Source organism: Hypanus sabinus, chromosome 15 (assembly GCF_030144855.1).
Source record: "Hypanus sabinus isolate sHypSab1 chromosome 15, sHypSab1.hap1, whole genome shotgun sequence".
NCBI lineage: Eukaryota > Metazoa > Chordata > Chondrichthyes > Myliobatiformes > Dasyatidae > Hypanus > Hypanus sabinus.
The window spans coordinates 36,532,002-36,555,813 of NC_082720.1; the positions used below are offsets into that span (position 1 = coordinate 36,532,002).

General features: G+C 36.5%; 1 protein-coding gene across 11 annotated transcripts in view; it reads right to left on the reverse strand.

The window, feature by feature from the left end:
- Positions 1–12,529: 12,529 nt before the first annotated feature.
- arhgef37 (Rho guanine nucleotide exchange factor (GEF) 37) overlaps positions 12,530–23,812 on the reverse strand; it is a 188,123-nt gene continuing 176,840 nt past the window's right edge. For 9 of the 11 annotated variants that reach the window (XM_059990216.1, XM_059990210.1, XM_059990212.1 and 6 more), the window contains 2 exons: positions 18,277–18,449; positions 12,530–14,771 (listed from right to left, as the gene is read on the reverse strand). In XM_059990216.1, the coding sequence (XP_059846199.1) occupies positions 14,565–14,771; positions 18,277–18,449 (380 nt within the window). In that variant the 3' untranslated portion in view covers positions 12,530–14,564. Of the gene's footprint in view, positions 14,772–18,276; positions 18,450–23,812 lie in introns of those variants that run through there. The other 2 variants (XM_059990218.1, XR_009515864.1) reach the window with 2 other exon arrangements.

A 23,812-nucleotide genomic window follows, 5' to 3' on the forward strand; every position in this document is an offset into this window, starting at 1 on the left:
AATTGACATGTAGTTGTACAGATACGGCACTGTCCAATTCAAATTCTATTTAATATATTTAGTTGTAAAATACATGCAAAGCAATGGAGAAGAGTAGAGTAGCCTTCCAGGCTCAATCTGCACTAACAGGCTTTCAGCGTGCGTATGAAAGTCTCTACCGCATGACTCAAAGGGGATTATAGGACCTTCCTGAACAGAGCATAAACCAACACTGGGAATTCATCATAATTGGTTACTTACCAGCTCTCCTTTGGCTTGCATGCACCTCCTGCTTACCAACTCCCAATTAAACTCATACCTCGATGTAACAGAAACACCTTTCCTCACCAATTTTCAACATTATTCCCTCTGGAAACCAACAATCTCAGATTATCTTTTTTTCTGCTTCCATGACCCTAAACTGGCAATTATAGTTCCCATCTCCTCACCGATTGGCATCACCATTGGTTGCACGTCCTTCCTACCCAGTCCTCTCTCTTATGATCTCCTGAACCTAGAAATAACCTTAGATAACTGATAATCTTTGAGTGTGTCACACTGGAGCAGTAAACAGGGTGAAGTCCATCCCTCATGTCAAGCCAATTCAGGAGCTCTGGTCACCAGATACAAATGGTTTTCCAAAAGGTTGGCCAATAAACAAAATACTTATTGTTGAGATGTGTGGAGACCAGTAAGCTTAATTGTACACATGCCAATAAACATCCAGCCTCTCAAGTTTTATTGCAAACATTATCTATTTGAAATGTGTAGTGAATTGATATATTGAAATCAAAAATACACTCTGTATTTGTAATAATGAAGCAGGATACTTAGTAAAGTAGTCTGGGTGAAAGTTTAATGAAACATATGACAGACTGAGTAAACAACGTTTTATTAGTGAAATCCTGGTTGACAGACGAACCATCAATGGTTTACTCAGTGACAATGAAGCTGTGGATTTCAAATCTGGATTTAAAGATTTTCCTGTTGACACAAAAATCAAGATGGTAATTGAAATAAAATATGAAATTTATATTTTCGTAAAGTTTTGGGCTGTGGAAAGAAATATTGTGCGTATATAAGTGGAGGAAATAGGAAGACATTAGACTGCAGAAATAGGAAGCATGAGTGGATGGTAAAATTATGTTGAAGTTGGAGATTTGGATTGTTTAAGAAGTTAGGGGGAAGTGGAGAAAATACTTTACAAAGGAAGAGGCATCAGTTTACTAAAATTAGAAACTGGAAATGTAGATAATGGCAGCTTTGACTAGGATTGGTTTCTATGGCTACAGTAATAAATACCAGAGTAATAACAGCTTTCAGGTAGTAAATAATGTTATTCCGCAAAGACATGACATCTGACAGACAAAAAGCTGCATTTAGCATTGTTGATGGCAGTGAATAAGAATGTGTTACATTGTAGTGCTTAGGAGTGCTTTTCACCTAACAAAAATGTTACTTTAACCATACTTATTGAGTCTAAAGTATATATGCGACAGTTGATTTTTTTTTGGAGAAATTAAGCTTCAGGAGCAATTTGTGAGGGTTTAATCCTTTATGACAATTCATTAGCTTGTATTGTGTATTTGATACCAAAATGCCTGTTACAAAAGAGCTTCAATAAGAGCAGAAGTAGGTCAAACAGGATCTTGAGCCTGTTCTGCCATTCAATTAAATCTTGGCTGATCACAGTTTGGCCTCAATTCCAATTTCCTGCCCAGTCCCCTTAACAGTTGATTTCCTTAACATCCAAAAATCTGTCTCAGGTTTGTATTTACTTAATAGCTTACCAGATGGAATATTCACAATTTATCACCCTCTGAGAGAAATTTCTCCATTTTCCTACCTTAAATGGCTAAACCCTTAATTGGAGACAAGATCCACCTACCCTGTTAGGCTCCTTCTAAATCTATGCATTTCAAATATATATCTTCTCATTCTTCAAACGTACAGAGAACATTGACCCAATTTGCTCAGCCTTGTTTCATAAGATATCTCCCTCTGGGTCTATTTGGTGAACTTCCCTGTACTGCATCCAAGGTAAGAATACCCTCAGTTGAAATAAGGAAACCAAGTTTTTTTTCTCATCAAAGGCCTGTACAGACTTTAATTGTTTTGTACTGAACTCTCTTTCTACTAAATTCCAATTTTTCTATGCACCTTCTGAAATGCAGCATGATTGCTTGTTAATTTCTTGTAGAAGGACATCTCGATCTTCCTGCAAGTTCATGTTTAACAATTTCACTTATTTAAATAATACTCAAATTTTTATACCTGTTACAAGAGTGATTATATGTTCCCACATTGTTGTCCAAATGCTGTATTTTTATTCACGCACTTATTTATATCTCTTTATCCATGACTGGTGTCCTCTTCACAACTTGCTTGCCTATTTCGCTCAGATATATTATGCATTTTCCTTTATGTTAATTGTAAATAAGAAACAGCAGCAGCATTGGACCATTCACTTTCTCAAACCTGTCCACTATTCATCACGATCTTCTGTCTTAAATACACTTTTCATGCCCTAGCATCATAAAACTTTAATATCTAGAAATTTATCTTTATTTTGATGTAATCAATGACTAAGCCTCCACAAGATGTTGGGGTAGAGAATTTCAAAGATTCACCACCATCTGAGAAATTTCTCCTCATTTCAGTCCTAAATTGCCTGGTTGTTTGTGACTTCTGGTTTTACAATTTTTAGCCTCAAGAAACATCTGCCTCTCTAACGATTTTGTATGTTTCATTGAGGCCATATCTCATTCTTCCTAACCCTAGAGAATAGACGGCCAGCCCGTTCAATTTCTAATGAGATATTGTTTCCATTCTGAGAATCCATCAGGTGAATTTTTGTTGTATTTACTCCACAGCAGGTTCATCCTTTCTCAGAAAAGGAGAACAAAACTGTACACAATACTCCAGGTGAGTCTTTCTAAAATCCAATTTAATTGCAAAGAAACATTTCATATTTTTGTAATAACATTTGTCTTCCTGATTTCCTGCTGGAGGTTAGCCTTCCGGGTATACAAGAATGCCCAGATCCCTTTAAGCATCAATGTTTCCCAATCCCTCATTATTTTAAAAATGTTACTTAGCATTTGTGTTTTGTCTTACAGAAATAGACAATCTCACATTTTGCACAGTATATTTCATCTTCCATATTACTTGCCCCACCTTAACATATCTCCAGCTACATCAAGCCTTTTTGCTTCCATTATTATTCACATTATTGAACATTAAGGTCACATTATTATTCACATTCACGTCATCAGGAAATTTGGGAATGTTATACCTGAAACTAAAATGAAAGCTAAAAATGCTGGAACCTCAATATTTCAGCTCGAAGGTGAAATTTTAATAAAGGTTCTTCAACCTGAAAATTAACTAATTTTTTTGCAGATGCTGCCTCACCTGCTTAATGTTTCCAGTGTTTTCTGTTTTTTTTTTTGGGTGACCTTCTGCATCTTCAGTTTTTTGTGTGTATTGTAGTTGATCCATTGAGCTGTGTCATTGATATAAATTATGAATGGTTGGGTTAGAGCCCCAGTTTCCTGTTCGTTATCCAGCTGTCAATTCACACAAATGCTAATAGTAAACTCCCACATCAGGCCTAATTAATAGCCATCTGAAAATCTAAGTACACCATATCCACTTATGTCCCCTCAACTAATTCACTCGATACAGTACCTAACAACTCCAAACTATTTGTTAAATATGATTTCCCTTTCATAAATGCTGAGATTACATCTCTGATTTCTGAGGTACTCCACAAGTTAATCGTGCCAGTATTGAAATGACACGTTTTTCCATATTCTCTGTTTCAGACAGTTAACCAATTGTCTGTCCATATTCCAAGTGCCTTTACCTTTTGCAATAACTTCTTTACTTGGCATCTTATCAAACACTTACTGAAAAGCAAATACTCATTAATTAGTTCCACTTCATCCCTCCTGTCAGTTACAATAATGAATTATCAATAAATTTGTCATTTCCCTTTCTTGAAACTATACTTTCTCTACCTAATCATATTATAATTTATTTGGGTGTTATATTTTAACTCCAACATTGCTGGATTGCAAACGTTAGGCTAACATTTCTACAGCTCTCATTTTTCTCTCTCCTCCTTTCTGGAATAGTAGTGTACTGAATTTTACTGTTTTCCAAATTGCTGGGACCTTTCCATGAAGCCTGAAAATTTTATACGATCACAGCCAATGCGACCATTACCTCTACAACCATTTACTTTGGAACCCCAGCGTGCAGCCCACTGGGTTCACAGGTCTTGTTATCTTTAGTCCCATTAGTTTGCCTTTCATCTCAAAATTAAACTTCTAGTCTGGTAATAGTGATTGTTTAAGCTTCATCTTCCTTCTGGCCACTGAGTACCTACTATTTTTCATATGCTTTGAAAGTTGTTTGCTGTGAAAACAGTCATAAATACTTGTTTAATGTTGCTGTCATTTCCTTATTCTATATTATTATAATTTTCTTGTCCCAACTTCAAAGGGATTATTTTATCCATTTCATGTACTTATTGAAGGTCTTCTGATGTCCCTTTTTGTATATTTTTTCAGTTTCCTCACTATCATTTTTGATTAAGATTTTGTTTCTAAAATTGTCCCAATTTTCAGGTCCTATGCTCCCCTTTCAATTTAATGTAATCTATCATGTTTTTTGCTGGCCACAGATGGATGACTTTTCCCATGGAGTCTTTATTTCTCAATGAAACATACATCCTTTGAGAATAACAATGTACTTCTGTATTGTCAGCCACAACTTATCCATCATTGTACTTTTTAATCAAAATTTCCAAATCTACTTGAGCTAACTCATATCTATTTAATTATTTTAATTCAGCCTGATAACTAAAGATCAGTTTGTCATTTTCAAGATGAATGTGAAATTCTGTCATGTCATGGTACATTTCTTAGAATTATTCTTTCTGTTAAGATTACTAATGAATTTTATCTCCTTACATAGGGTCATATCTAAAGTAACCTGTTATTTTATGAGGTCTACAAGGTATTTTCTTAACCTATTATTTTGGATGAAATTCAAGAATTTAACCTCAAACTTTCATAAACTCTCAATTCAGCACAATACATTTGAGGTATTCAAATTAGTGAAATGTAATCTATTATATTCTATATCTCATAGAAATAATTTGTCTCTTGTTTGTCTCCACACTGGTTGTATTTTCTGTAAAACTAATGCAATTGATCGACATGCCAACATGCTTTTTAAAAAATTCTGTATGTACGTATATTGTTTATCCTTTGTTTTTAATGTAGCTTCCTTTATCGTAACTGACAATGAATAAAGAGAGGTGACCCATATCTTATCACAAAGCAGGTCTCCAGCTGCCTGTTACAGGTAGGAACAAATAATGGCCAAGAAATTCCATCAAATAATTAAAGCAAGAGCCCTGTGCAGACATTAATCAGTCTATAGTATTAAAAATTCAGAAGGCCTTTGACAACGTGCCACACATGAGGCTGCTTACCAAGTTGAGAGCCCATGGTATTACAGAAATGTTACTAGCATGGCTAGAGAATTGGCTGATTGGTAGGAGGCAGTGAGTGTGAATAACAAGATCCTTTTCAGGTTGGCTGTCAGTGACTAGAGGTGTTCTTTAGGGGTTGTTACTGGGGCCAATTCGATTCATGATGTCTATCAATGATGTAGATGATGGAATAGATGGCTTTGTTGCCAAGTTTTCAGATGACACTAAGATTTCTGGAGGGCAGGTAGTGTTGAGAAAACAGGAAGGCTACAGAAGACCTTAGACAGATTAGCAGAATAGGCAAGAAAGTGGCCAATGAAATACAATGTTGGAAAATGCATTTTTATGTACTTTGGTAGAAGAAATAAATGTGCAGACTATTTTCTAAATGGGGAGAAAATCCAAAAATCTAACATGCAAAGGGACTTGGGAGTCCTTGTGCAGAACACCCTGAAGGTTAACTTGCAGGTTGAGTCGGTGGTGAGGAAAGCAAATGCAATCCTAGCATTAATTTCAAGAGGTCTAGAATATAAAAGCAGGGATGTGATGCTGAGGCTTTATAAGGAACTACTGAGGCCTCACCTTGAGTATTGTGAACAATTTTGGGCTCCTCATCTAAGCAAGGCTGTGCTATCACTAGAGAGGGTTCAGAGGAGGTTCACAAGGATGATTCTAAATGAAAGGGTTATCATATGAGGAATGTTTGATGGCTCTGGGCCTGTATTGCTAGAATTTAGGAGGATGACGGGGATCTCACTGAAACCTTTTTATTGTTGAAAGGCCTAGACAGAGTTGATGTGGAAAGGATGTTTCCTGTAGTGACTCCCAGTCCAATATAAGAGGGCATAGCCTCAGGATAGAGGTGCATCTATTTAAAACAGAGATGAAGAGACATTTCTTTAGCCAGAGGGTGGTGAATTTGTGTAATTTCTTACCACAGGCAGCTGTGCAGGCCAGGACGTTGGGTGTATTTAAGGCAGAGAATGATAGGTTCTTGATTAGCCAAGGTTACTGGGAGAAGTCTGGGGAATGGTGCTGAGGAGAAGAAAAAAGGATCAGTCATGATTGAATGGCAGAGCAGACTCAATGGGCCAAATGGAGTAATTCTGCTCCTATGTTTTATGATCATTTCAGCTTTCATTCATTAAAGGAACATTACCCCCTTGGAGCTAAATGTTTGCATCTTGTATTCTAGTACCATATGTCCATTTAAGAACTGTCTGCCAAAATTCCAACTTTTAGGGCAAACTGTTGGAGTGGGCACTAGTAATTGATCAATACAATACTCTATATGAAACTGATTCAACTCAGCAATACAAAGCAAATCTGACAATATTGCTCGGTGAACCTCACAAATGAAGATTTACGGAACTTTATAATGTTACAGTAACTCCCAGTGCTATCTCAAAGCCATTACAATGTAGTAAAGCAATTTTTAGGCCGAAGAGTGCAGTTGCCCACCTCTCTTCATATTCTGACTATAAGGAAGAAAGTGGACTCTAAGAAATCCTATCTCCCCCTCCCCACTCCCAGGAGAACCAAATTTTAACACTCAGGGAAACTATTTTGTTTCTCTCAATACTGTATTTAATATTTTGTTTAGTTTTGTCAAGTTTAAGATGGATTGGAAATGCAAGTATTATTCATATCTGAAATCAAATTCCAGACACATTTCATTATTGTTAATCACAATTGGTTTAAAAAAATAGGTAGATTATTTCTTCTGACCATGCCAATGGGTCCTAGTTGCCTTTACTAAAGAGCTTGAACATACTAAGACCATGGTGAACGTTACTGTATCAGTGACAAAACAGAGGACATGTATGTTGAAGTTAGAAGGTTAATAGCAGAATGCAGAAAGAGTACAGAATAAAGTGCAGTGCAGGCAAACAATGATGTGCAAGATCATATGGAGGTTGATTATGTAGTCAAGAGTCCATCTTACTTTACCAGGGAACTATTCGATAACCTATTAACAGTGGGGTTAGAAAAGAACATATTTCAAAGTTAGATCTATGTCTACATATAATTCATGTATTTCTTGACTTTACACTACAATCCTGCAACCATCAAACTTGGAACCAGCATGGATAACTTCTCTGAACTGATTCTAAGACCTATAGGCTCACTTTCAAGGACTCTTTTGCAACTCATGTTCTCTGTATTATTTTTATTTTCACAGTTTGCCTTCTTTTGCATATTGTTTGTTTGTCAGTCTTTGATTATACATATTTTTTTGTAAAATTCTGTTGTATTCCTTTTGAAATGCTTGCAAGAAAATGAATCTCGATGTCTAATATGTGCACTTTGATAATAAATATACTTTGAACTTGTTCACACTAGTTCATACTGTCATTTGCTTTTATGCTAATGTTTATATTTATTAAGAAAAACATTGTGCTATGCAGCAATTTCTATGATGTTAAACTGTCATGTTTCCATAATAGGCCAGTTGCACGGTAAAGGTCTGTTCTATGGTACAACTTCAGAGGTCTACTCGATGCTGAAATAGTGCATATTTTCATTTCCATTGATAAAGTTCTTGGTGACACTAAGTGAGATTACACAAAACTGTTGAGCAGTAATAATTTGTGGGAGTAAAAAGGGAAGAAGATAAGTTGAAAAATTGCAACCAGATAGTTATTCATTTTGTCAGTAACCTGAAATCACAGGACTGGAACATTCAATTAGTCTTTTGGTAGATGTAACTAAAATGTTGTAAAATGTCTGTTAAGGTCAACTGTGAAATTAAGACGTCTCTACCTTAGAGCAAAATGTTTGATATCATACTACATTAGAAAAGGAACATTGTAAGAATGTGACTGCTCTCTGTTAATATTCTGGACTGGGAATTGAAGCATTCCTAGTTTCCTACAAAAATGGACAGAGAGCTCATCATTATTTCAACGAGATAGATAAATGTTCGATGTGCTCATAAACAGAGTATTTAAGAAAGGTCACTCGACTGATACATTTATGGCAATATGAGAAGTATGATTGTCCCTAAACAAAATAGGCTTCCTTAAATTGCTATGTACTACAACAGAACGTGTTATTGAAACCTGCGAATGTATGCATCTTTGCAAATTGCTCTATTTTCCATCAACTTTAACCTTAAAAATGTCAAATTATTCACTCAGTTAACTGTAATTGTTTATTGTATTAATTAGAAAAAGGTGCAAATTTGTAATGCATCATCACTAAATGTATGACAATAATCGTCTTTCAAGTTTGTCAATTTATTCAGATTAATAAAAATTATGGATATTGTATCGTATTCAGAAAATCAATGCATGGATGAAGTACTTCTTTATACTACAAACATATTAGGTCTGTGTTTCAGCTAATGGGCCATTTACATTGTATTTAAAATGCTTGTCATAGAAATGTTTGATCAGCTAAAGTTGTCATTTTAACCATTTTCCTATTTAAAAAGTTGAATCAATCTAGTTTTACACTTATGTTAGTTACATACTGTATATCCTTTCCATATCTGATAGTACTCCCCACCTACTGATTTTACACATGTCAGATTGCATTATAATAACATTCCATTGTACGTGGACAGGTCACTAACCAGACTCTCAGTGCATTAATGAGCAAACAGATGGATGGGTTGAGTAGTCCACTACAAAGGTGGCAAATGTCTGTAGAATGTTAAATTAGAATTAACGTAACAGAGTTTTTGCTTGCTGTGTCTTTTTGTTTTAGTAGGTATGGAATTTATAAATGCCGTTGCCAGACAAGCTTGAGTCCAGATACAGTGCTGTGTTGGCAAGTAAGATTGTGCCAACACATTTTTGATACTTTGCTTCATTCTATCTGTTTTTTTGAGGTTTTGTAATAGAGTATGTTCTGTCAATTTTCTAGAAATCACCATGAAAGATACAATAACTGCTGGCATGGGTACCATATTCCAAGCAATATCTGAACAGTAGACACATTGTTTGAGTTCCATACTGTACATCTGTCTGGCAAACAGATCATTTTTGGATTTACTGTCCAGAATTTCAGTTGAGCAATATTCCTTCTACACCGCTCTTGATAATTATATTATAAAGCAAAAAAACCAATTGATAAATAATGTGAAAACATCTTCATTTGCAAATTTGTAGACCAAAATATATTTTTCAAACCTTAACAGTTATTTATTGGAACAAAAGTGAGAAATGGTCTTGTAAGATCTTGCACTGCGTTCTTTTTTTCCTTCAATTTTAAATGTAGTGTCTAGTTGTAATCATAAAGGTCCAGCAAAAAGTGTCTTTACATCTACTTTGACACATAACAGGCTAGAACGCTTTAGAAAACAAACTTCATTAAAAAATGAAAGAATAATTCTGTCTTCTAAGGAAAATTTATATTTTTACTCAGTAAAAAGATAAATATTTATGATTAACAGCATCTGATCAGCCATCTTGGCTGCTTCTACCTCTTCCTCTACTTATCAGAAAAATGTTTAAGGTTTCCACCTTGACACAACTACTATCTCACGTTTTTTGACTTTATCAAGTCTGTCATTGCTTTTTTTTTATTCTCCAAGATTGATCTGTCCAGGAGATGCACCAAACTCACAATCTTTGTAAAATCTAGCGTATCACCCTCCATAGCTCACTTACACAGAGTGCTGCCACAAGAAAGCAGAATCTATTTCCAAGGACCCTCACTATCCATAACATGAACTCTTCCTGGTACTACAGTTCTTCTCAGTACAGGAGCCTTAGGTCCCAAACCACTAGGCTTAGGAATAGGTATTAACCTTTTAACCATGAGGCTCCAAAACCAACATGGATAACCTCACTCACCTCAACTCTGAACTGATTCATCAATCTACAGACTCACTTTCAAGGACTCTATAACTCATGTTCTCAGCTTTATTTATTTATGTATTTGAACAATTTGTTGTCTTTTGCAGATTGGTTGCTTATCAGCCTTTGCTCATGTATAGATTTCATAAATTCTATTGTGTTTCTTTATTTTCCCGTAAATGCCTGCAAGAAATTAAATCCCATCGTGACACATAGTGTACATACTTGGTTAATAAATTTTCTTTGACTTTGATCTCTTCAACAGGTCCAAACTAGCCTCTCTTCTTTATGGCTACTATCTAGTTTCCAATGATATTTTACTCAAAGTCTAGAACAGTTTACCACCTCTCAATTCAGTGCTCAATTACTTGTTTAATTCTCTTCAATCCAGGTCACTGCACCATCACAAAAGAGCCTCATCAAATTCAAAGCTGACATTCCCTGTAACAATAACCATGGGGAGTCTTCCTTTCTCAGCAACATGCACAAAATGATGGTGGAAGTCAGCATCCATGGAAATGAATAAACAGTCGATGCTTCAGGCTGAGGCACTTCATCAAAACTGAAAGGGAAGAGGAAGGGGGCAAGAATTAAATTCCTTTCTCATCCGATTTAACCTGGTTGGAAATTTTGTGATGGCTGACAACAGCAGTTTTTCCAATATTTATCTTTGATTCTTCATTGGGTACAACTGTACTTCCATTTTTTAATGCAAGTTAGAAAATCATATGAAAATATTCTTCCCTCAATCCAGCTTGATTACACCTATTGTTCTCTCTGAATCTAACCTCTTCAAATCATTACCATATGTTGAAAAAGCTCTCATTCAAAAATGTCAGCCAAATTTATGTCGCTCGAGTTTATTTGAAGTTCTTTGATTGTGAAGCATCATCCAAGACTTAATGCCTTCTTTGTAGTCAGGGTTTCTTCACTCTGGATCATATTTGCATCTATGGCTCTAATACATGAAGCTGCCCAGGTTTTAGCTGTGACATACATTTTGCAATGTACCTTTAAACGCACTTTCACCTCCTATTACTATGCTAGCTGATGTCACACCCTCCTTATAAAATCTTCTGCAGAACCTGGCTTTAGCATGGGACATGAGACCTTATCTACAACAGTTGAAAAGGCAGTAAGCTACAAATTCCAGTGCTGGCAACTGGCTTTAGGAGAATCCATTTTAAATTTAACAAAATACTCATTCTTCACAGTAGTTCTCCACTTAGCATCTAATCACTCATCCTCTTACCCCCAATCCAAAGCTGTTCACAACACTAACTACAACAGTTGATACAGTTGTACAGTTACATAGATATTGCAAAGAAAGTTTAATTAAACATTTGATTCAGGAAACTGATGCATTTTCAACTTTCTAATGTGAGATTTCAAGCAATGGTTAAACACAAGAGATTCTGCAGGTACTGAAAATCTGGAGCAACACACATTTACTCATATAAAATAGAATGGAAATCATGATTTAAAAGGACAGAATAAATTAACTGCTTGAGAAACATACAAAATTGTTGGAGGAACTTAAGTCAGGCAGTCTCTATTGAGAGAAGCAAACAGTTGAAGTTTTGGGCAAGACCTCAGATCTACGCTCCAGTCCTGATAAAGCATCTTGTCCCAAAACATTGACAGTTTACTCCACTCCATTGATGCTACCTATAATGATGAGTTCCTCCAGCATTTTTGCATGTTTCTCAAGCAATTGATTCATTCTGTTGATTTAAATCCTGATTTCCACTCTATTTTATGTGATATATATCATAAAACACTAAAAATTCGGTATGGTAATTTTACACTTTAATAAATTTTTCAGATTTCAGAGGAATAGCATTTATATGGTTTTCAGTGAAGTTTGTGATGCCTGAGATTGTTTTCATTTGCTGTATTGGTTTACATTTTTATTGCACTGGAGCAAATTGCTCCTAATGTTCTTCCAAATTGTTCCAATTGACCTCTTAAAATACAGTAATAAAAGTAAAGAATTCAACCAATTTAACAAAATGCATCTATATTACCAATTAATTACATCAATTTGCATCAAAATGCAATGATTTAATTGCTGGCCCATCAAATTTTAGTTGTTTTGCCATTAACCTCACAGATTAAGCCTGCAATATATGGCTTTCAGAACACCCCTTTCCCCATCCCACTTTCTGTCAGGCATCTAGTCTAACAGATACCTAGATTAAAAGCAAATCAGATTTAAGAATTCACACATACAATCAAAAAGGATGATAGTGAGCATTACTTTTTATTTAGTGAACAAAATAAATATTGGAACATTTGTATTACCGTATTTTGGACTCTATTTTAAACACAACCTATGCATTTTCTTTTGACTTTGAAAACCATAGAACTCTGAAGGAATAGCAATCGGATCATTATAAAGCTTCATAATGGGCTATAGTGTTTTATAATTTTTAACTATTAATTATTCAGTAATACCCCAGTGTATGAGACATGTCATTTTCACTTTATTACACCGTGTCTATTTGGTGACCTTTGAAAATCTTGGCAAATTGCAAATTATATACTGTACAGATAAAACAAGTGCAACTGGAGAAAAGCCTGAAATTCGAGTTGTGTGTTTGACTGTTCACGTGCAAACCCCAGAACTTGCTGTCAGATTTCTTCCATTATAATAAAGAGAATTAATGGTTTCACTATTATCACTGCAAATTCTGGAAATAAATTATGACTGATCCACTATTCAAACAAAAGGGAAAGTACAAAATTGTTCATTAACAGTTTTATACTGAAGAAGTCAATACAGTAATAAAAAATTAATTTAAATATTAAATAATAGCATTTATCAATGATAATCTATGGCAATGTAACAGACAGCCACATATATCATAGAAGTATTTAAAGCAAAGAAAGAATAAAGTAAAATGGTCATCAGATATTTAAAATAAAAGATGGGAAATGCTTAAGGGGGATGGTCAAAGTTGGTGAAGCAGATTGTAGGAATATTTGGTCAAATTAAGCTCAAAAGTGAGTTCATGACTTACAAATATACTGTTCAGAATAAGCCTGTCTTTTATAAAAGGTTATTGTATTATGATTGACCATAATTAGTGGAGATATTTTCCAAGGTAAATGTACAACATGGAATTGGATCTTTTTTTCTGAAATTACTAAAATGGGGTTTTGAACTGAAACAGCAGCTCAGGAGATGTCTGTGGAGGTAGATTAACATTTTAGATTTAAAGTCATATCCCTGACTGTGTCAGGGATCCATTCTATGTCTCTTTCCACTTATGCCTTCTGGCCTCCTGCATTTACATTTCAGATTTCCAACATTTACTTATCTTTACTTTTCAATTACTATTTGATTCCAACAGCTTATAGTTCTTTTCTCATCCTCTAATTTTAACAACAATCAATATTTTGAAGTACAAATGTGTTCTACATAATATCCTTTTACAGTTAATTTATAAACATAATTAAGTGCAAGCATACAGATACATACAGGAAAATACTTCAAATTGATCTTAAGTATAATTCTTCAATTGGCTAATGACCTTCTGAGAATAACTTAGTTTATTCATCAAATTCCAAGATGCCAGCATTTAGAAATGCAGCACTTAAAATCTTAAGTAACAAAAGCATGAAACCTACCCTGGCTCCTAATAACACAACTTAGTTTAAAAAGGAAAACTTCTACTATGTTACTTTAACAAGTTATGTACTTCAGTTTTCTAGAAATAATTTCTTCATGTGAACTGTTCAGGAATTTCTCTGAAGATTCAGGGCGCTATCCAGTTAAGTTTTGTAAAATACCCTTCAGGAAGTTAACAAATGCAGAATAATTTATTTGAAACTGAGCAGTTAGCATTTGTATGATCATAAACAAATCTGCCTAGACTTTTCTCTATTTATTCTGAACATAAGTTTAAAAGTGCACAAGTCAAATGTGCATTTCATATTCCGGGGTGCCATATTTAAACACTAACATTAACCTATGGGAGATAATACAATTTGAAATCTGACTGAAAATTCCTAAAATATATAACTACTCTGATAATTATTTGTAATTATATTTCTCAAAATAAACAAAACTATATTCTTTAAAAATAATATACCAATAAATTTAAATATATGTCACAAAATGTTTTCACTATCTAAAATATTCTCATATTGCATTACACATAGCACATTAAATATAGTAATTCACAATTCTTCATGACTCTTGCTACAACAAAAATTGCATTCAAGGCAATTTAGTGCAACTTTTCAAAATCATTTTAAGATAATAAGTATTACAGTGCAAATGAGTTCCTCACTCCAGTCACAGGCCCTTTCATCAAGTAATTTGAAGGTACATATCCTCTTTGTCCATTTACTTCTACAAGATACCATTCTGTACTTCCTCCCTTATCATGAGCTTCCAGTATGGTTACTGCATCTCCAGGCTGTAAATTGGCTTCATGGGGTCCTCTTGCAGCAAAATGGTATGCTGCAATAACCTAAACATACAGCAAAATATCATAAATGAGCAAAGTCATTCTTTTTGTGACATTTGTATCACATTCTAGTAATCAGAGTTGGATCTTGGAGCTGTTTAATATTTATTATTAGTTAGACGCAATGAAAAGTTGCATTCATTCTCACAACTTCCAGTTCAACATTACATTAGGGGGAAGTTTTCTTTCTGATTATGTTAACAATATAAACCCATTTAGAAAGAAATAGAGAGAAAAGCTTAATTTGTACATGTTTGCACATTGGTTGTTTGATCTGCTGGGTGTGAGCTTTCATTGATTCTATTATGTTTCTTGATATTCTAGATGTTTCTTGTTTCTGTGTATGCTTACAAGAAAACAAATTTCTGGGTTGCATATGGTAACATATATGTAGATTAATAATAAATGTTATTTACTTTGTTCATATCCCCATTGAAGCAGTAATTGCTCCATTTTATTTGGAGCTTTTATCTTCTGATATACTCACTATTAAAACCTTGCCTTTTTTTTTGACTGGGAAAAGAGACTATCACAAAATGGCAGTCATAATAGAGGAAGAAGATAGGAAAAAACTATGATCTTCCAAATGAGATAAGTGAATTGGCAATATTGCTGTAAAACTAAATGTTCTATCTCCTCCTAGTATCAACAGAGAGAAAAAATACAAAATGTGACATATCTGTCAGTCAAACTTCAATATCACATAATTACTTAATATACAGTATTAGCACAATTCTTGTATTATAGTTTCATGATATTTATTTCATTTTTAAAGAAGAATTTCTAAGGTTCATATTTAGCAATATTAGTTTTAACTTATTAGGACCTGTGCAATGAACCAGAATTGATTACACACCTTAAGGTAAAGAAACCATGAAATGATCATAATATGATAGCGTTACCCTGCAATTTGGGAACAAAAAGCTAAAGTCAGATGTATCAGTATTACGGTGGAGCAAATGGAATTAAAGAGGCATGAGAGAGGAGCTGGTCAAAATTGATCGGAAAAGAACACTGGCAGGTTTAATGGTAGAATGACAATGGCTGGAATTTCTGGGAGTAATTCAGAAGCCAGAGGGTGTATGTGTATAAAGGGGAGTAAGAAGATTGGGAAGCTTTATAACCAACATAAGCAACTAAAAACAAAGTCATAAAGAAGGAAAAGATGGAATTCAAAGGTACAAGCAACACATGCAAAGTTCTAGAGGAACTCAGCAGGCCAGGCAGCCCCGATGGAAAAAGGTACAGTCAATGAAGGTAAGCTAGCCAACAATATTAAAGAGGATACAAAGTTTCTTCAGATATGTAAAATGTAAAAGAAAGTAGATATCGATCACAGGAAAATGATGCTGGAAAACTAGTAATGGAGGACAAGGAAACGGCAGACAAACTGAATAAGTATTTTGCATCAATCTTCAGTGTGAATGACACTAACAGCATCCAGCAGTTCGACAGTGTCAGGGGGCAGAAGGGTGTGAAGTTGACATTACTAGGGAGAAGGTTTTTGAGGAACAGAAAGGTCTGAAGGTAGTTAAATCACCTGGATCAGATGGTGTACACCCCAGAGAGGTGGCTGAAGAGATTGGGGAGGCATTAATAATGATCTTTCCAGCACCAATTGATTCTGGCAAGGTTCAGGGGACTGGAAAATGTCACCCCACTCTTCAAGAAACGCAGAAGAAAGGAAATTATAAGCAAGTTAGTCTGACCTCAATGATTGAGAAGATGTTGGAGTCAATTGTTAAGGATGTGGTTTTGGGATACCTGGAGGCACATGATAAAATAGGCTGTAGTCGGCATGGTTTCCTTAAGGGAAAATCTTCCCTACCAGATTTGTTGGAATTCTTTCAAGGAATAACAAGCAGGATAAACAAAGAGCATCAGTGGATGTTGTGTACTTGATTTTCAGAAGGCCTTTGACAAGGTGCCTTTTCTGGTTGGCTGCCAGGAGTGTGTGTTTGGACAGCTTCTTTTTATGCTATATATTAATAACTTGGATGACAGAATTAACAGCTTTATGGCCAAGATTGTGGATGATACGGAGATAGGTGAAGGGGCTGGTAGTTTTGAAGAAGTAGAGAGGCAACAGAAGGACTTAAGCAGGTTAGCAAAATGGTCAAAGAAGTGGCAGATGGAATAGTGTTGGTAAGTGTATGGTTGTACACTTCGGTGGAAGAAATAAAAGTGTAGACTATTTTCTAAATGAAGAGAAAATTCAAAGGTCTGGAGTGGCAAAAGGACTTGGGAGTCCTCGTGTGGGATTCCCTAAAGGTTCATTTGCAGGTTGAGTCGGTGGTGAGAAAGGCAAATATAATGTTAGCATTCATTTCCAGAGGACTAGAAATATAAAAGGAAGGATGTAATGTTGAGGCTTTATAAAACACTAATGAGGCCTCACTTGGAGTCCTGTGAGCAGTTTTGGGCCCCTTATTTAAGAAAGGATTTGCTGACATTAGAGAGGGTTCAAAGGAACTTGATGAAAATGATTCTGGGATTGAAAGGCTTGTCGTATGAAGAGCATTTGTTGGCTCTGGGCCTCTACTCACTGGAATTCAGAAGAATGAGGGGCAGCAAGCTGGCTGCTGGCTGTGTGCCTAGAGACCCGAGTTCATTGGGCACAGAGCTCCGAAAAAGATACGCAACGGACTTTTAACATTGTATAATTGTTTGTTCAGTGAATTGTTTGTTATGTCTGCCCTCTCGCTGTAAAACGTAGACACCTCTTATTAGGGAGACAGAGAGCCTGTCCCAAGTTGAATTACCGGGTGAATGTGAAAGTATGTGTCTTTATCGATGCTTTGCTGCACGCTTGAGTGCTCGGTGGGGGGAGAGCCGATGCTTTTTTTGCTGGTGGCGGGGATTCGTTGTTTTGCTGCTGTTTACACCTGGGGGGGAGCTGGGAGGGGGTTTGGGGTTCTAACATTTAACTGTCATTCATTCTTTGGGGCTCTCCTCTGTTTTCGTGGATGGTTGCGAAGAAAAGTTCAGGATGTACATTGTATACATTTCTCTGACATTAAATGTACCTTTGAAACTTTAAGCGGAGATGCAGAGGAATTTCTTTAGCCAGAGAGTGGTGAATCTGTGGAATTTATTGCCACAGGTAGCTATGGAGACCTAGTTATTAGGCATACTTAAGGCAGAGATTGATAGATTTTTGATTAGTCAGGACATGATAGGATATATGGAGAAGGCAGGAGATTGGGGCTGAGAGGGAAAATGGATCAGCCATGATGAAATGCTGGAGCAGACTCAATGGGCTAAATGGCCTCATTCTGCGCCTGTACCTTATATTAAGATTTAGTGTGCTATACTCTGGATATTTTATTTTACTGTTTATAGTGTGTTTCATAAGTCGTACATTTTAAGTGTTTTTGAGCATATTATCCAGTCGTATATCAAGTTAATATTCATTATCTTCTCATGCAGTTTAGCACATTAAATTTAAAAATCCACATGAGTTTTAGAACAATGTCATTAAATGGGCCATTAAATAAAAAGCCCTTACTTGATACTGTATTGACTGTGGAGGAACAACAGGCAAATGACAAGAACTTCTTCTGGAGTTTGTTCCATCACCAACATCAACAAGTGACGAACTAAGTAACTCTTTAGTTCCACCAGGTTCTTCTGTGGATTGATACAGGCTCAATTTTTCTGCAGGTACAAATCCTCTTTGACCTTACAAAACAAAGATTTATAATTTCAAACACAGCAATTTTTTTAATTTTCTGATTCTAAATACAGATCTTTTGTTAAAATTGAAGCACAACTAACAGTTAGCAATGAAGATAAATTACCTACAGTATTTATTGTTTTGTTATACAAACTAAATTATTAAAGGTATAAATAAGATATTCATGGTTGCATTGAATTTATTGTAGATTGTTTTTTCCTATCTCAAACCAAGTAGAACCAAGATAAATCTGCTCAGAAAGTTTGTACAAAACTTCAGATGAACTGCACATGCAATTCTAATTTTTCATCAAATCTAGATTTCATTTCTCATAGGTTAGTGCAAGTTTAATTTGCTAACTTGATTGATTTCATTCTTTTTTCTAATCCATGGGGGAGCTCACGCAAAATGACTATGACTTCCCATCATCCCTTGACTTCCAATGCTTTGTTTTTACAGATAATTTTTTTTTAAACTATCACTCTCTCTTGGCAGAGCTTTATGGGTATTCTGTGTCGGGAAAGCAGTTGTGATTGTAGCAGCAAACCCTGCATGGGTTAATGTAATGTGGCATCCTGGCACTGACTCTAAACTGATTGTTGTTATATAATATGGGTTATTGACTTTTGTGCATAGGGAATGTAAAAGAAGGAGCATATGTCCATTTGAAATTTACTTTAAAAAAGATCTTTACCATAGCAAATCAATGCCAAGTTGTAAAATCAGTCATTTGCTTTCTCAGGTTCTGATTATTGTGACACTAATTTTAAATGATTCTTTGGTCTGTTGATTTAAGTTTTATATATTCACTATAAATATTACTAATTTCTGCTAAGCCATAAATGCCACTCTTTTGACCTTTAATTACAGGAGGTTAGAAACATAGAAAATCTATAGTACAATACAGGCCCTTTGGCCCACAAAACTGTGCCAAATGTGTCCTTACTTTAGAAATTACCTAGGGTTACCCATAGCACTCTATTTTTCTGAGCTCTGTGTACCTGTCCAGGAGTCTCTTAAAAGACCCTATTGTATCTACCTCCACTACTGTCGCCGGCAGCCCATTCCACACACTTACCACTCACTCTCTGTGCAAAAAAACTTACTCCTGACATCTCCTGTGTACCTACTTCTAAGCACCTTAAAACTGCGCTGTCTCGTGCTAGCCATTTTAGCCCCGGGAAAAAGCCTCTGACTATCCACACAATCAATTTCTCTCATCATCTTATACACCTCTAACAGATCACCACTCATCCTCCATCGCTCCAAGGAAAAAAGGCCGAGTTCACTCAACCTATTCCCATAAGGCATGCTCCCCAATCCAGGCAACATCCTTGTAAATCTCCTCTGCACCCTTTCTGTGGTTTCCACATCCTTCCTATAGTGAGGCGACCAGAACTGAGCACAGTACTCCAAGTGGGATCCGACCAGGGTCCTATATAGTTGCAACATTACCTCTTGACTCCTAAACTCAATACCACGATTGATGAAAGCCAATGCATCGTATACTTTCTTAACTACAGAGTCAACCTGGGCAGCAGCTTTGAGTGTCCTATGGACTCAGACTCCAAGATCCCTCTGATCCTCCACACTGCCAAGAGTCATACCATTAATACTATATTCTGTCATCACATTTGACCTGCCAAAATGAACCACCTCACACTTATCTGGGTTGAACTCCATCTGTCACTTCTCAGCCTAGTTTTGCATCCTATCAATGTCCCGCTGTAATCTCTGACAGCCCTCCACACTATCCACAACATCTCCAACCTTTGTGTCATCAACAAATTTACTAACTTATCCCTGCATTTCCTGCATTTCCAGTTCATTTATAAAAATCACAAAGATTAGGTGTCCCAGAACTGATCCCTGAGGCACACCACTAGTGACCAACCTCCATGTAGACCATGACCCATCTACAATCACTCTTTGCCTTCTGTGGGCAAGCCAGTTCTGGATCCAAGCTAAGGAGGGGCACTCCAACGTATTATTCCATCTTGTTCCTGCAGTGAAATGATTAAGTTCCTACATATGCTCTCTCAATTACAGATAATTAGAAGAGTGAATTTGTGGTTATTTTCTAAAAACAGTTGAAATTTGAAAAAAAAATTAGTCATGTTCTTTTTTGGTAACTTATGACTGTAGGCATGAATTTAAAGTGAGGAACAAGATTTTAATCCCTCCAATGCTAAAATGAGCAAATTCACTAAAAATACATTCTGCACTTTCAAAACAAGTACTCAGCTGAATATATACTTAACCAGATCACTAGGCAACACACCTCTATCCTCACAACCCGTGATGTTATATCTGCATACAGATTGTCCAAACATTTGTAATACATTATTTGTATGCAACAGGCTATCTTGATTTGAAGTGCAAATCTACTTAATTAAGGGTTGTTACGACATTTTAAAAGTTTACAAGAAAATAGTGTGTTATCCATATACTGTAGCTACCATTAGCTTTTAGGAAAGCTTGACAAATGTTTACGTCAACAATTTATGCACCATTTTAACCATGATAAATGAAATACCTTTGGCAGTAGAGTTTAAAAATTGTTATTAAGCATTTATAGGTTGTCAAGCCAAGGAGTGGTAGTGGGGACAAGCTCCCACAACCTAAAAGTGCTCCTCACAGCATGTGCCTCAAACAGCCTCTGACAACCAAGTCCAACTCCTGGCCTTCTCGTGTGGCTTAGCCTCTAAGCCTGGCGGAACTGTTTCTACTGACTGGAGAAGGGGTGAAGGTGGGTCCTGGCACCTTAAAACCAGTGCTTCTGGTAGATGGAGCTCATCGAGCTGGGAAGGCAATCCGTCTAAGAGAGGGAAAACTCTGATTTCAAACCTCTGCTACCTTGCAACCATACCCACTCATGGGAAAGGCTTCAGGAGTAAACCCTGAGGACAAATCTGAAGCTGGAATCCCTAAGGCAGTCTGACATCGTCTTCAACCTCGCTCTGGCAACTCCTGCGATGACACTGGTGCCAAGTTGTAATGGCCCTTGCCCTTCCCTTGGACAATATCATCGATGTCGTGGAGAGGGGAGACTTGCTGCATGGGTAACTGTCAATCTTCCATACAACCTTGCCTAGGCCTGTGCACTGAGGAGGGTACAGATCCAAGGTTTCACAAGACCAGGGGTCGGCAACCTTTACCACTGAAAGAGCCATATGGACCCATTTCCCACAGAAAAGAAAACACTGAGAGCCACAAAACCCGTTTGACATTTAAAATGAAATAACGCTGCATACAACGGTTTTTTTTTGCCTTTATGCTATGTATAAACAAACTATAATGTGTTGCATTATATGAAATTGATGAACTCCTGCAGAGAAAATGAAATTACATTTCTGCATGCAACAAAAACATTTAGAACTCCGAAAAAAAGACGTTGGGTTGAAGGTTACTCCATAGTTAGCCTACCTTGGATTGAAAAATTAAAAGAAATCGCGCACTGGCGGGTGTCAGGCATTGGCAGTGGTGACGTATATTAATAGCGATAAAAAACACGTTGTAGTGGTGTGCTACATGCAGCGCTAAAATAATGACACTGCAGTCAAAGATAACTTTATTCGAACTAAACAGCCTTGCTTTAAGGCCTCCCTTAACCCGCCCCCCGTGGGCGTGAATGCTCCAAAAGACACGTACTCACAAACCCCGTAGGCTATCTCCCTTAGCCGGAATGGTGGCTAATTGTGAGCTGGTTCGGATGTGTCAGGAAATGGGGTCGCCACAACATTTTACTTAGATTGTACAACATCACCATAATCTTCAAATTTTGAATTACATTTCAAAAACTAACAAACCATGGGGAGCCGCATCACAGAGATGAAAGAGACGCATGCGGCTCCGGAGCCGCGGGTTGCCGACCCCTGCACAAGACTAACGGATGTCACACACACACATATGATCAAAATAAAATTAATGTTAAAGGCCATGCAAAAATATTAAAATGAGCTGTATGTTTTGACATCATGGTAAATTATGTGAAATAGTTTAGCATGACTCCTTAAAGGAAAGTCAATTTATGATAAAGTTTTACAGTATGTTTGATGTTAAAATCCAGCCCCATCTTATTTCATTCCAATTGCTGAACATTAAAGGAACATTGGAATGCATTTCAACAAGGTTAATCTAGTGTATAATGGATAGGTCATGCACATGCAATGATGGATTATCGTTGATTTTGGGTTTAAGACAGATAGTTGGAATACATTACAAGAACTTCCATTTTGTATCAGACAAGCGGAAAGCTTAATAGAAAAGCTTTAACTTTCACAAGTTGAGAGTTTCATGTTGCTAGGTATGAACATTGCAAGCAACCTGTTCCGGTCCAACCATGTTTATGTCTTGGCCAAGAAAACTCACCAATGCCTCCATTTCCTGAGGAGGCTGAAGAAATTTGGCATGTCCCTGTCAACTCTTACGACCTTTGAAAGATGCAACATTGAAAGTATTGTGTCTAGATACAGAACACCTTGGTATGAGAACTGCTCTGCATATGACCACCAGAACTACAGACAGGAACCAACCTCCCTCTATGGACTCTGTCTATGCTTCTCACTGACTCAGGAAAGCAGTCAACATAATCAAAGACCCAGTCTCTCTTCTCCCCTCTCCCACTGGGCAGAAAAGATAAAAGCCTGGAAGCTCATACAAGGGGTGATTGATAAGTTCGTAGCCTAAGGTAAGAGGAGTCAATTTTAGAAAACCTAGCACATTTATTTTTCAGCATAGTCTCCTCCTATATTTACACACTTAGTCCAGCGGTCCTGGAGCATACGGATCTTGGACTTCCAGAAAGTGTCCACTGCATGGGTGATTGATAAGTTCGCGGCCTAAGGTAGAAGGAGATGAGTTATACAGCTCTTGTTACATGCACATGCAGGTCAACTCTTTGAGTGATCATGTAGAAAGCTTCAAGTTAATAACACATCTCTTTCTATCTTAGGCCACAAACTTATCAATCACCCCTGATGAGTTATCAACTGATGGGTTATTGATGAAACTTTTTACTTCTGCAAAACAGCATTTGTTACTGATTACACTAAGCTCAGCTACCACACAAGGGTGACCTTGAAAATCACTGACAGGCTGTTCGGTATAAAACTGGTGACCCTGGAGAGGGCATGTGAATTTGCACAGGAAAAGTAGCAGTAGAAGTACTTAGTAAAAACTGCTGAACATGTAACAGCAGGATAACGCAAAAGACGTTCCTTTCTTCCTTATGTCTTTCGACTATATCTTGAGAGCTGTTGATATGAGGTTAAAAAGTAAAGCTGGAAGAGGTTAAAGTTCATTTCAACACTCAGGTATTTAGGTTTCATTTTGGGTACTAAACAGAAAGGAACACACACTCACCTGG